General features: G+C 36.1%; 1 protein-coding gene across 1 annotated transcript; it reads right to left on the bottom strand.

The window, feature by feature from the left end:
- Nucleotides 1-2,623: 2,623 nt before the first annotated feature.
- On the bottom strand, nucleotides 2,624-6,041 carry LOC132178131 (uncharacterized). The gene is made up of 4 exons (XM_059590584.1): nucleotides 5,769-6,041; nucleotides 4,869-4,927; nucleotides 3,002-3,182; nucleotides 2,624-2,842 (listed from the first exon to the last, which is right to left on the bottom strand). The coding sequence occupies exons 1-4, from the start codon at nucleotides 6,039-6,041 to the stop codon at nucleotides 2,624-2,626; spliced, it is 732 nt and encodes a 243-aa protein (XP_059446567.1).
- Nucleotides 6,042-15,044: the final 9,003 nt, after the last annotated feature.

Genomic DNA, 15,044 nt, shown 5'->3' with positions numbered 1-15,044 from the left:
AGATGTGTCGTTATTTAATGTTTTGTGTTTTTAGTATTTTGTAGGTTGTTGAAGAAAAACTACGGCTTTAAAGGGAAAAATGCAAAGTTTGGAAGAAAGCATACTTTGAGAAAACCTAGATGATGTGGTTAAGTTCAACCAAATCCAAGAAAAGGTTAAATCGGATAAAGATCAGATTGGATTAAAGTTCAGATTGGACTAAAGTTCAGATTGGATAAAATTTCGAATTGGATTCAAATTCAGATTCTGTACATGTCTCAGTATTTTGACCATAACTTTCCGCTCAAATATCGGATTGAAATGATTCAAGCGGCATTGGAAGATAGCTCAAAATAATACAGTTCATTGTGAAATAGGATTTTCCTAATTCGGACGGTTACTATGCCAAAATCGCCCCGAAATAAAAGGACACAAATCTGGACAAATCCTATTCCGATTTCAGACTTCTATTTTGACTGGGAGACAGACCTCCGAATTATCTAGGTTTAATAAGGCTTCTAGGACTTCCTTAAGCCTATAAATAGATCCCTTTGCATGCAAGAAAGATAAACAATTCCAGAGATGAGTTTTGGGATACAATTTTGGAGACAGAATGTAATCCAGTGCTTTTCTTTTAGTTTAGTTTTTTTTTAGGTTTAGGTTTTAGTTTCATAGTCATGTTGAGCTAAATTCTCAACTAAGTTTGGGGATGAAGCCTCACCGATGAAGAACAACATCAGTTTTATCTAAGTCTTTATTTATCCGATTTTATTGAATTTATTATTTCAATTGTTTTACTTCTAATCAATTGTGTGGAGTGATTCTTGGATATCTCTTGTGATTTAAGGATACATATGATGATTTGAGATAATTTCATATGATTGATTGCTTGGTTTTTAACTCTTAAAAATTGGATATCCCTTGTGATTTGTTCTACGGATACATCTGGTATTTCAATTAAATTTGGATTCCTTTTGTGATTTGGTCAATGAATGGATACATGAGATGGTTTTGATTAATTCTTTGAAGCATAGTAAAACATACATACCCCAGCTCCTCCGATTTTCTTAGTGGACGATCCATCCACATAAATCACCCAAGTTTCATCTCTTGCACACTCGTCGGTTTCTGGCAAATTTGTGAAATATGCCACGAAATCTGCGAGTGCTTGGCCTTTTTGGGCATTCCGAAGGACATATTCAATGTCAAATTATCCGAGTTCGATGGCCCAATTAGCTAATCTGCCAGACAGATCTTGCTTTTGAAGTATCTATTTTAGGGGATACTTGGTCAACACCCGAATGGTGTGGGCTTGAAAATTCGGCCGAAGCTTTCTTGACGCAATGGTTAGGGCAAAGGCAAGCTTCTCTTTCTGCACATACCTCTCTTCTGCCCCCTTAATGCTTGGCTGATGAAGTATACTGGCTTCTGCATGCCTTCTTCTTCCCGGATTAACGTTGCACTAACCGTAGTAGGAGACACGGCTAGGTATAGGTATAGTATTTCTCTGGGAATGGTTTGGCTGAGTAGTGGTGGGCTAGCTAGGTACTTTTCAGCTATTCGAAGGCCTGCTCACATTCCTCGGACCACTCAAATGCCTTTCTTAATATCTTGAAGAAAGGTAAACATTATCGGTTGACCGAGAGATGAACCTGTTCAGTGCAGCTATCCTGCTGGTTAACTGCTGAAGCTGTTTTGTACTCTTTGGCAATTGTATTTCTAAGACAGCTTGGATTTTCTTGGGATTGGCCTTGCCTGAGGAAACTCCGAAAGCACATTTTGCGGGATTTAGCTTCATCCCATATGGCCTCGATGTCTAAAATGTTTCTTGCAAATCATGTGTATGATCCAACGACAACACACTCTTGACGAGCATGTCATCAACATAAACCTCCATGTTACGTCTGATCTGCTTCCGGAACATTTTACTGACCAATCTCTGATAGGTTGCATCAACATTTTTCAAACCGAAAGGCATAACCTTGTAGCAGTATTAGCCTTGGTCAGTAATAAATGCAGTTTTCTCTCGGTCTTCCGGGTGAATGTAGATTTGGTTGTAACCTGAGAATGCGTCCATGAAACTGAGTAATCCATATCCAGCTGTTGAATCCACCAACGCATCTATCCGTGGTAGTGGAAAGCTGTCTTTTGGGCATGGTTTGTTAAGATCAGTGAAGTCTACACACATCCTCCACTTTCCATTGGACTTCTTGATCAAAACTACATTGGCCAACCAATCTAGATAATAGACTTCTTCAATGAATCGAGCCTTCAAAAGCTTTTCTACTTCCTCGGCTATAGCCATGTTTTGCTCTGGGGCGAACTTTCTCCTCTTTTGTTTCACTGGCTTCGTTACTGGGTTAATGTTTAGCTGGTGAAGTATTTCTTCGGGGTTAATTCCTGGCATGTCCTCGTGAGTAAAACCAAACACATCAACGTTATTCCTAAGAAAGTTGATGAGGCTTTCTTGGATTTGTGGTGGTCGTTGGGAGCCAATCTTCACAACCCTGTCGTCTCCCATAGACACATTTTCCAGATCCTCAGCTGGTTCACCTTCTTTCCTGCTGGCCACATTACTGATCGTAAGAGGTGAAGACTCGACACATTTTTTCATAGAAGTGCTATAACACTTTTTTGCTGCTACCTAGTCTCCTCTGACTTCTCCAACTCCATCTTCTGTTAGGAACTTCATCTTCAGATGGTAGGTTAAGGTGATAGCCCTCAATTTATTTAATGATGGCCGACCAATACTTGTGTTGTAAGCAAATGGTCGATCAACCACCAAGAAATCTACAATTATTGTTGCTTGTTTGGGGGCTGTTCCTGCTGTGACAGGAAGAGAAATGAGACCTACAGGTTGAACCTGCTCCCCAGTGAATACGACCACTGGTGAACCAAATGGTTTGATCCTATCCCAATCTATTCCCATTTGTTTGAAAACTAGCTAATATAGGATATCAGCCGAGCTTCCGTTGTCCACCAAGACTCGGTGAACAACATGATTAGCTACTGTTACTGTTACCATGAGGACATCGTCGTGGGGCATTGCTACTCCCTTTGCGTCTTCTTCTGAGAATGACAGAATCATTGGATCCTTCTCTTGGGTTTTTGATGGCCTTTCAAGAAAGAGAACCTCTTCCGTGTTCACTCTTCTTGCGTGAGCTTTCCTCGCTAAGTTTGACTCACCTCCACCAGCCAAACCCCTAGATATTGTATGGATTTCACCAATCACATCTTGGTTCCGAGGGTTCTGGTGGTCAGTGTAACACCCGAGGAATTTATTAGGATGACAAAGAATGCTTTAGTATAAATTTTGGTTTTAAGTTAAATCAAATATATTTAATGTCTAATTTAATATTCTCAGTTTGAACTGTGAAGTAAATAGTTAGAGCTAGCTTTGATTCACATTATAGATTATTTGTCATTTAAGATTTAATTAATTATACTTGAAATAAAAATACATTAGTTTAATAAGATATATATATATATATATATATATATCAATTGCTCGTTGAAACAAACTTCTCTGGACTATCTTGAAATGGTTGGTGCAAGTAGGCATATTTGGTTAATAAATTAATAATAAAACTATAGAAAGAAGAAAATTGGTTCACGCCTATTTCAGATTCTATGTTCTCAAATATTCTCAAATATTCTCAAAACTCACCAAAGCTGATTTCGGCGCCCACAATAAAAAGCTGCAGTTTAAATTTTGATTTACTACCTTTAGGATTATTTCCCACCATGTCCTAAGCTTTCATAAAAATTCCAATTTTGTCCCAAAATTCAGCCTATAAATAGGCCGGGCTGTACATGTTTTCATTCACAAAATAAAATGCTCTCTCTCTCTCTCTCTCTCTCTCTGTCTCTCTCTGAGACTTCAAGTGAGAAATAGTTATAATATTTATAAGCTTTAGAACTTAAAAGCTTTGGAGTTACTTAAAGGGGTGTGCTAGGTATAATTCTTTTATCCTTAGTTTATGTCAATTCTAGTTATTAGAATTTAATTTATGTCGTTATGATGTTTAAATTGCTCGGGAAAGTGTGATTGAATATCTCGGGAAGGATATTATATTCAATTATCTTTTTAAATATTACAAATGCGTCATTGTGCTACCTAAATTTTATTAAGTTTTTTACAATAGAGTCGTTGTGATGTCCAAGTAATATTAGAAGTTTTAGATAAATATTACATTAATGCCGTAGTAATGCCCATATAAAAATATGTGGTAATGCTACATAGTCGTTATGATGCCCGAGTGACATTATAATATTTTAGATATATGTCGTTATGTTGTCCAATTTTGGAAAGAGCATAGAGATAAATTAAGAGGTCGTTATTTTAGCTTTTTAAATATAATTTTAAACTAATATATGGTCGCGTGCGGGCGTACCAAATGCAGTGAATATTAGAATCAAGGGTTAGAGTGGGAATTCAGCTTAACCGTGAAATGTAAGTATAACTACTTACTGAGCATGATACTATTTTTGTATGTATAACTACTTATTGAGACTGATACTATTATATAAAGCTTTCGAAGTATGATTATTACATGAGCCTGAATATTTTATGAATAACATGATTATATGCTTTCAATTATTTTCACATGTATTGAAATAATTTGCAAAATGAAATGAGATGATTGCGAGAACAAAAGAATGATTTTCAGAGACATGTTGTTGCATACTGTTGAACATTGAGAATAAGTGATGAATTAAATATGAAGCAATAAGGTTTTCCTGTTAACGGCGGGAGCCGAAGGAGCCTCTCAGGTTAAATAAGAAGCCTTTTGTCTTCCAAGAGTTGAATGTAAAACTATAGGTATTCTTATATTAACCGGGGAAGCCGAAGGAGCCTTCCAGGTTAAAATAAGAAGCCAGGTACTAACCGAGGAGCTGAAGGTGTCTCCTGATAGCCGTAAACGAAAGGTTCAAGTCCTTTAGAAAGCTGGAAAGGCCAGAGATTCCATTGCATACATTGAATAATATGATTTATAAGTTTTGTGATTTATTTGTTTAACCTCTTTATATTTATATGCATATTCATTTTATGAGATGCAAGTAAAATGCATATATGTATAAATATAAAGTCGTATGTCTAGAAAAGATAAATGGATTTTATTACAAAATAGCTCCACAGTGCTTATCTTATTGGCTATCGATTATACAAAAATGAGCCTGTTTGGAAAACCTAACATAGCTGTTATTATAATCGCGTTGTTAGAGATATTTTCGAAAAAGATGGCTCATATTGAAAATGTCAGTAATTCTTATACTTATTGAGACCGTGGACTCATTGATCCGCCTACACCACATTTACATAGATGTTGATGCAGATGTAGAAGATGATGAAAATAATCCATATGCCTGCCTAGGTTATTATGGATAAGGCTTTCTGGTGCCTTAGTTTGTTGTAGAATATCATGAAGATGTCTATCTTTTGAAATGTATCTATAGTTAGACATGTTCTAGGTACTTTTGATGTACATTTATCCATGTGCCGCCTGTGGCACTTTTGACTAGTGTGTTTTCTTGTCTTGTAAAGTACAATGTATAAATTTGTTTAATATAGAAGTCTTGTTATTAGCTCTGATATGTTCTGTAAGGGTTACATAAGAAAAAAAATAAAATTTTTCATTGCGAGATTTATAATATCTGATGATATTGAGGTAGAGATGGTAGTGCTTAGTGGCAATTGGAGATTTCTACTTTCGCCTATCATTAAGTAAAGTTGGGGCGCTACAGTCAGCTCGAGCCATCCACAGTTTGTCATTGTGTCTTGGTCTCACAACATGATCATCCTGCCTCCTTTCGGGGGCTTCATTATCATTCTGCTGTAAAGGTTCTTGAGGGTCTCTACCCCTGTTTCTTTCACCAGCTAGGAATCTCACCAACTTCCCATTCCTAATAAAGTTTTCTATCTCGTGACGCTGAGATATACAGTCTTCAGTGAGGTGACCACGGTCGTTGTGATACTCACACCATCTCTGATTCGTGCGTTTGAATGAAGGAGTCCTCATCTTCGTCGGCCATTTGAAGGCTGGATCACCTTTGATCTCCATAAATATCTCTATGACACTAGTATTTAATGGAGTCAATTTCTCGTCCTATTGACGTTGCGGCTCCACCTTTCTCTGCAAACCTTTTAGAGGTGCTTTCTCCTTCTTCTTCTTTTTCCCAGAGTTCTCTAGTACTTTCCCACTACTGGGCTTAATCGAGGCAGTCTCGATTTTACACTTCAACAAAGCTCCAACTGTTTCCTCCTGATTGATAAACTCCTTAGCTTCGCTCATGAACTGCTGAAGAGTTGCCCACTTTTTCTTTCGGGATAGCTCTGCCATTAGTGGCCCGTCTGCCTTGATTCCATTCATTAATACTGAGAGCACTGTTTCATCACTGACTTTTTCTACTGTTAGCTTCTCCCGATTGAACCTTAGCAAGTAGTCTTTCAACGATTCCTTCTTCCCTTGCTGGAGAGACAGCAAGTATGCAGGATTTCTCTTGTGTTTTTGAATTGCCAAAAACTGGGCTAGAAATAGTCATCCGAGGGTCTTGAAATTGTCTACAGACTTGGGATCCAATTCCTTGATCCAATCCTTAGCAACTCCTTTCAAAGTTAAGGGGAAAGCACGACAAGCAATCTCATCAGGGGTACCATAGAGAATAAGGTGAGCTTGGAAACTCCCCATATGTTTGGTGGGATCCCCAATTCCGTCATACTTGTCTATCCGCAGAACTTTGAATTTGTCAAGGAGAGGATATCTCATTACACAATCTGTAAAGGGTTGGTTGGTACTTTGCATTAGATCTTCAGACGATGCTCCATCTCCTCCATCCGCAATCTGCTTCGCCATTTTTTCCATCTTCTTCTTGAGGTCCTCCATGTCTGTGTCGCGTCGTCTTTCGTGGTGAGAATGAAGAGATGGACTACGCCGGGATCTCTCACTTTCACGAGGTGACCTGTGATGAGTGCCAAATATTACATACTTGGACCCCTTTAATTGCATTAGTTAATCCTTTAGTTGTGTTGTTATTTAATGTTTTGTGTTAGTTTTGTGTTTTTAGTATTTTGTAGGTCGTTAAAGAAAAACTACAGCTTTAAAAAAAAATGCAAAGTTTGGAAGAAAGCATACTTTGAGAAGACCTAGATGATGTGGTTAAGTTTAACCAAATCCAAGAAAAGGTTAAATCAGATTAAAGATAAGATTGGATTAAAGTTCAGATAGGATAAGATTTCGGATTGGATTCAAATTCAAAATTTGCACATGTCTCAGTATTTTGACCATAACTTTCTGTTCAAATATCTGATTGAAGTGATTGAAGTGGCATTGGAAAGCTAACTCAAATAATACAGTTCATTGTGAAATAGGATTTTCCTAATTCGGACGGTTATTATGCCAAAATCACCCCGCAATAAAAGGACACAAATTGGGATGAATCCTATTCTGATTTCAGACTTCTATTTTGACTAGGAGACAGACCTCCAAATTATCTAAGTTTACTTGGGCTTCTAGGACTTCCCTAAACCTATAAATAGACTTCTGTGTGTTCAAGAAAAGATACATAGAACTCCAGAGACTAGTTTTGGGATACAATTTTGGAGACAAAATGTAATTCACAGCTTTTCTTTTAGTTTAGTTTTTCTTTAGATTTAAGTTTTAGTTTCATAGTCATGTGGAGCTAAATTCTCAACTAAGGTTGGGGATGAAGCCTCACCGATGAAGAACAACATCACTTTATTGTAGGTTTTTATTATAATGATTTTATTGGATTATTATTTCAATTGTTTTACTTCTTTTCAATATATGGCATGATTCTTGGATATCTTGTTGTGATTCAAGGATACACTTTATGATTTAGGATAATTTCACATAATTGTTTGCTTGGTTTTTAACTCATAAAAATTGGATATCCCTTGTGATTTGTTCTACGGATACATCTGGTGTTTCAATTAAATTTGGATTCCTTTTGTGATTTGGTCAATGAATGGATACATGGGATGGTTTTGATTAATTCTTTGAAGCATAGTGTAAAACATACATAAGATTTAAATTGTGAGAACTTTGGATTAATATTGATGAATATAAAATATGTTGTTATGAATTGGTGAGTGTAGATTCCGCATCCTTAGTGCCTTTATCTATTGATTTACTTAGTTTATTTAGTTTATGTTCAGTCTTTTAATTTTCAAAACCAAAATCAAAATCCTTTTGGAACTAAGTTAGGGTAAAATTAGTTTTAGATATAAGTTGATCTTTCAAAAATACAATTCTCTGTGGGTTCACACTTACAATCCATTAAACTACAAACGATTCGTGCACGTGCGAGTTAAATAAATTTGCACAAGTTTTTGGCGCCGTTGCCGGGGAATTGTTTATATTTTGAAACCAATTTATTTGTAGATTAGTTTTATTCTTCAACTAGTTATAATTAGGATTTTATTTTTCTGCAATTTGTTTTGTTTGTTACTAATAAAAAAAAAGAAGATTTTTTTGTTTTGTTGTTTGTTTTACAGTTTTGCCGCAACCACCTTCCGCACCCCCTGCTAGTGCGATCGATCGCAGCCTTGCTACGATTGAGCGCACTCGGGGCCAAGACAGTAAATTCAAGCGCACTTGCGCTCATTAACTGCCGCATCTTTACTCAAGTGCAATCGAGCGCACTCACAGCAAAGACAACAACTATAGCAGTTCCGTAGATTTTTGCCAAAAATTTATTTTTGGTCATTTTTTGTGAGTTTTTAAATTTTAGTTTTTTAGTTAGTTAGTCATTTTTTGAAGTTTATTTTATTTAAAAATATATTAAAAAAAAATGGTTAATGTTTTATGTGGGATATTTGCATGCTAAAAAGTGAGGGGGAAGCATGAATTTTTATTTTAATGATTTTAATGCCTCTCATAGTTATAGGACACCAGCTCCTACCAACTACCCTCAAAATTTTGATCCACATGAGCCATGTTCATACTGCTCAAATCCTTATCATCATTATAGTGATTGTCCATCATGGGGACAAGCTTCTAATTTTCCATATGAGCAAAAGAACACCAGTTTCTCCAGTCCAGGGTTTGATTCAAATTCCAATTATTACAACCCGGACTGGAGCAACCAATTTAATTTCTCATGGTCAGCTCAGGCTACAGGAAATTATGCTCACCAAATTGATGAATTGCACCATTTAGGATATCCGCAGTTCGATCATCAAGCTCAACCTCTTGTTTATCAGTTTACCACTCAAGTGCCACAGCCTGCACCACAGTCATCATAAGAAGACACGATTAAAATATTAATAGAAAAAGTTGACTAGTCCAACTCGCTCAACTTACAAACCGTACAAGAACTGCGTCAATGCAATCAAGAGCTCAAAGATGCCAATACTCATGCTACCTCAGGAATAGAAGAATGGATTGGCCAGAGTGAAAATGAACACTCATCTGAACATCAACTTGACCCAATGACTCAATATTAGGACAATGAGAGCATAGATGATAACAATGAGGAAGAAGAGCTTCAAGGTCAGCTGATGGCTAAAAGACACTACATGATTGATGATGATGAGTTCGAAAATTCTTATCATGAGCATGTCCAAGCCACCTCCAACGTTGAAAGAGAGGTAAGTGTTATAAGAAATTATCTTCCTAAAGATGAGGTACTTCAATTTTGTCCAACTGCTCACATTGATGACTTAAAAAGGAGAATAGCAGAACTCAAGGCAGTTAGGTCGGCCTATATCAGAACTATAAATAAGTGGGGACTTTCTCTATTTTGTGAATATTCTTATAATCCTACTCACCACCAAAGCGAATGTCCATTCATTTTACACTATATGGTTGATGAGAAGGAAATTGTGGATAACAAAGAGGAGCACACAGAGCAAGTTGAGCATGCTCAAGTCACCACCACACTTGAGAGTGAGAAAATTGTTGACAACATTGAGGAGGAAGAAAAAGAAGAAGAAGTTGAGCACCATGAGAACAGTGAGCCACCAACAAATCCTGATCTGCCCAGTGACATGGAAGTGAGTACTGAAGCTCATGCCTACATCACTGTCCCTCTTGAGACATATCAAGAATCCAAAGCTTCATCGCCTGAATGTCTCAAAGAGCCATCTTATGTCAAGATACTCAAGGGCTTGTGCACACAAGCACACAAATCTAGGAACCACTTTCCTAAGAAGATCCTTCAAAGCAAGAAATTCTACATAAGATGGCGAAACATCTTTGCAGAGGGGTATGAAGTTTTGAATAAGAAGGGGTGGAAGAGATTGGTTGGACATCTGCATGATAGGGGGAAGCGCTGTAAAGTTTTCTCCTCCATTTTATTTTCTGCACTTCACTCCACCAATTCTTTCTTTCCTTTTTCATTACATATTATTTTATTTGTTTTTGTTTATAACAGCAATTAATCTTTTGATTTTTGTTTCTATAATTTTTTTTTGGTTAGTTTTGATGACAGGTGTTTTGGTGTTTGAGTTTGGAGGATGCCTCGCCCCTTTTTCACACCTTGATGTTTCCTTACTTCCGGTAATATATTTCTATACTACACATTGAGGGCAATGTCTAATTCAAGTTTGGGGGTAGGGAAAAATTACTTTGTCTGTTTATTTTTGATCTTATTTGTTTATTTTTATTTGTCATTTTATGTTAAAAAATTTGAAAAATACAAAAAAAAAAAAAAAAGTGCTATGTTGTTGTCAAGTTTGAGTTAAACTGTAACTGTGATTTGCATTTGATTAGCTTGCTTAAAGGGTTGAACAAATCATTATGTCATTAGGAGTCTGAGTCTTTTGACTTATTTTTGGGTAAAAGAGATTTCATTTGTTTTGAGATAAATTTTTATGAGCACATTAGTATGTTTTCTGTGAGGTATGATGTTTGAGCTTAAGCATGTTCTCTTTGAGATTTGTTGGATGACCTATTGATGAATAACCATTGGCTTGCAAGATATAAAAAGTAAAAAATAAATAAATAAAAAAGAGAGAAAAAAAAAAGATCATGTTGAGTTTTCCGCTGAGTAACCGGACCTCTTGCCTCATTAAGCATTGAGTGTTCACCTCAAAAGGTGTGAAGTTCAATGTTGATTTATGATATGGCTAATTTGACTTCGTAGCCTTTTTGACTTAAGTTAATAAGCCCTTAAAGTTGTTTTACATCTAATGCCCTAAAGCCACCTGGCTTGGGAGTCATTGGCCTAACACTTGTTACATAGGTAATTAGAAAGTTTAAGGGAGTTAGACATTGCAGAGCCTGTAAAAAAAAAAAAAAAATGCATATCTTGCCTTGGTTGTTTCATTTGTTAGGAATTCTTACAAATTTTATGGAACTTGTCTTGAGTTTCAGCTGAAAGCTTCATGATTGTATGCTAATTACGCTTTGCATTTTTCAAAACATATGAGGTCTCAATTGTCCATTTATGAGTGAATTGATTTTAGATTTCCAATTACTGTGATGAAGGTGTTTGTCTTTTTAAGCTTGCTCATGAATAAGAACCATGGTTTATGTGAAACTTCTTTCTTGTTAACAACATAGTGCTACAATGTTTGTGGGTATCATTTCTGTTAAGCCCTCATGAGACTTCACTCGTCCACTAGGGATGCCTAGGGGTTTAAAAGGCTTGTTGCATATGCTAAATACAATCGTCTCCCCCACGAAAGAGGATTTATGTTTTTTTGCATGCATTTTATTTTTCGTTTTTTTTTGCTAAGGGACTAGCAAAATGTAAGTGTGAGGGTGTTTGATGAGTGCCAAATATTACATACTTTGACCCCTTTATTTGCATTAGTTAATCCTTTACCTGTGTCATTATTTAATGTTTTGTGTTAGCTTTGTGTTTTTAGTATTTTGTAGGTCGTTGAAGAAAAACTACAGCTTTAAAGGGAAAAATAAAAAATTTGGAAGAAAGCATACTTTGAGAAGACCTAAATGATGTTGTTAAGTTTAACCAAATCCAAGAAAAGGTTAAATCGGATTAAAGATTAGATTAGATAAAATTTTGGATTGGATTCAAATTCAAATTCTGCACACGTCTTAGTATTTTGACCATAACTTTCCGCTGAAATATTGGATTGAAGTGATTCAACGGCATTGGAATGCTAACTCAAAATATTACAGTTCATTATGAAATAGAGTTTTCCTAATTCGGACGGTTACTATGCCAAAATCGCCCCACAATCAAAGGACGTAAATCTGGACGAATCCTATTCCGATTTCAGACCTCCGAATTATCTAAGTTTACTTGGGCTTCTAGGACTTCCCTAAGCCTAGAAATAGACTTCTTTACATTCAAGAAAAGATATATAGAATTCCAGAGACTAGTTTTTGGGATACAATTTTTGAGATAGAATGTAATCCACAGCTTTGCTTTTAGTTTAGTTTTTCCTTAGGTCTAGGTTTTAGTTTCATAGTCATGTGGAGCTAAATTCTCAACTGAGGTTGGGGATGAAGCCTTACTGATGAAGAACAACATCGCTTTATTGTAAGTTTTGATTATTCTGATTTTATTGGTTTATTATTTCAATTGTTTTACTTCTTTTCAATATATGGCATGATTCTTGGATATCTTGTTGTGATTCAAGGATACACTTGATGATTTAGGATAATTTCACATAATTGATTGCTTGGTTTTTAACTCATAAAAATTGGATATCCCTTGTGATTTGTTCTGCGGATACATTTGGTGTTTCAATTAAATTTGGATTCCTTTTGTGATTTGGTCAATGAGTGGATATATGGGATGGTTTTGATTAATTCTTTGAAGCATAGTGAAACATACATAAGATTTAAATTGTGAGAACTTCAGATTAATATTGATGAATATAAAATATGTTATTATGATTTGGTGAGTGTAGATTCCGCATCCTTAGTGCCTTTATCTATTGATTTACTTAGTTTATTTAGTTTATGTTTAGTCATTTAATTTTCAAAACCAAAATCAAAACCCTTTTAGAACTGGATTTGGATTTAATTAGTTTAAGTATAAGTTGATCTTTCAAAAATACAATTCTCTGTGGGTTTGACTTCGCACTTGCAATCCATTAAACTACACTCGATTTGTCGTTGTGCCAAATACTACCTAAATTAATATATAATATTTAGTACGTTTTACTTGCAAGTACACAAGATTAAACGATAGTATAGAGTAGCAAGTACGAGATCGATCCCACGACGATTGTTGATTTTGTTTTAGAATTGATAAAAATATTAATTTGTCACTAAATTAATATTGTGACAAATAAATAAAAAGATATAAAGATAAATGAAAAACTAAAGGTAGGGCTTTGATATCCACCACTAATCATACTTAGATAATATAACAATATGTTAATGATCCAATCATATTGTGAATACTTAATGTTTGCCAACTTAAGGGTATGGGTGTCTACTCCTTAAGCTATTGATTTTCGTAAGCAACGAATTTGACATGGGCATCTACTTTAATTCTTTTCTTTCTTAAAGTATTTAGCATGAATGTCTACTAAGTTATTCTTTAAGAAAGCATAAATCTGTGAAAATCGACAAATACATGAGGCCTAGGGCATGAGTGTCTACTCCCGGTTCTCCATGTTGATTAACCCAAGAGCCCAGTATGGATTTTTTTTGTTACTCTTATTAAACCCAGGACTCGATCATCCAAATTAATTTAATTAACTAGTCCATACCACATGCATATGTTGATCAGACAAACACATATGAGGAATTCAAGAAAGCTGGAATTAATCAAGTTAAATAACACAATATGATTATCATAAAGGCGCCAATATTGAAATATTAAATAAGCATAATTAGGGCTTCAATCTAGCTCTCCTAAAGAGTTAGTTACACATAATGAAAATAAAACTAAAAGAAAAGGGAAAGAAAGAACTGAAAATCGCTCCTAGAAGTAGCCATCAAATTCCTCCCCCAAAGTTGTGTCTATTCAAGGATGATTATTTTCAAGGTTTAGACAGGTCTATTTATAGGGCTTTAGAAGTCCTTGTTACACTAGTAAACCTAGAAAATTCGTAGGGTTTAGCCCTATTACAAGTGGGACTTGGAAAATCCTAATATGGAAAGAAATGGCATTCTGGCCGCCTCTGATGTGTCACCAGCGCACGGGTGCGCTCGATCGCAATCTGTGTGCGCTCGATCACACGTATGCGATCGATACTCTTCTGGTGTGCGCACGGTCGCACATGGCTGCACTCCCTGCTTGGCCTCTCTGGTAGTGCGCTCGATTGTGGGTTCCCTGCTCTCGATCACACTGCTAGGAACTCCAACTTTTCCCAAATTCTCTCTTTGTGCCCAAATGTTCGAGATTTACTTCCTTCTCTTCCAAAAGCCTTCAAAAGCATGAAAAACACATAAAAGAACTAAAATAGCACAAATTAACCATACTTAAGGAATTAACACATATAAGTTTAAGGGCTAAAATATGAATATTTGGGTACTTAACATGTACCACTATGTCCGATTGTACCACCATGTCCGAGTCTACTAATGAGAAAAGAGATCAAGGGGATCAAAGCTGCCGGTGTTGTGCCAACGAGGGATAGCTCCGATGCCTAAGTTAGTGAAAGTTTTAAAGAGGAACAATAAACACAATCAGAACTCAGAGAGAGAATTTACAATTACCAAATAATGAATTGAAGCTTCCCTTTTATAGGTAGTCGGTGGTGGTTATCAACCCTTGAATCTCGGCCGCATATCCTTATCTGCTGCTTAGCGGATATCAAAGATATGGTTGGTTTGATGATATTAAGGAATTCAAATGTCAATTCGTGTGAAGATAAGTGTACCGAGTTATTTTCGGTGTATATATCTATTTTGATTCGGAACTATCCATTATGATTATACTGGGGCGACTCATAGAAGTTTGCTTGACGAGTTGGGAAAGTCCCAGGCTCGTTGGCCTAAATATCAGGCTAGGCCGTTTCTCATTTGGCCCTTATCTGAGCAAAGCTTATACATCATATGGTCTTGGAAGGCCTGTTGGACTCTGCGTGGCGGATCCATGACCCAACAACAAGAAAGTGTCCCGTTAGGACGTGAAGATGAAAATGTCTCTCCTACAAATTTATTTATTTTTTATTT

Source organism: Corylus avellana, chromosome ca4 (assembly GCF_901000735.1).
Source record: "Corylus avellana chromosome ca4, CavTom2PMs-1.0".
Lineage (NCBI taxonomy): Eukaryota > Viridiplantae > Streptophyta > Magnoliopsida > Fagales > Betulaceae > Corylus > Corylus avellana.
This window is presented reverse-complemented; position numbering and strand designations above follow the sequence as displayed.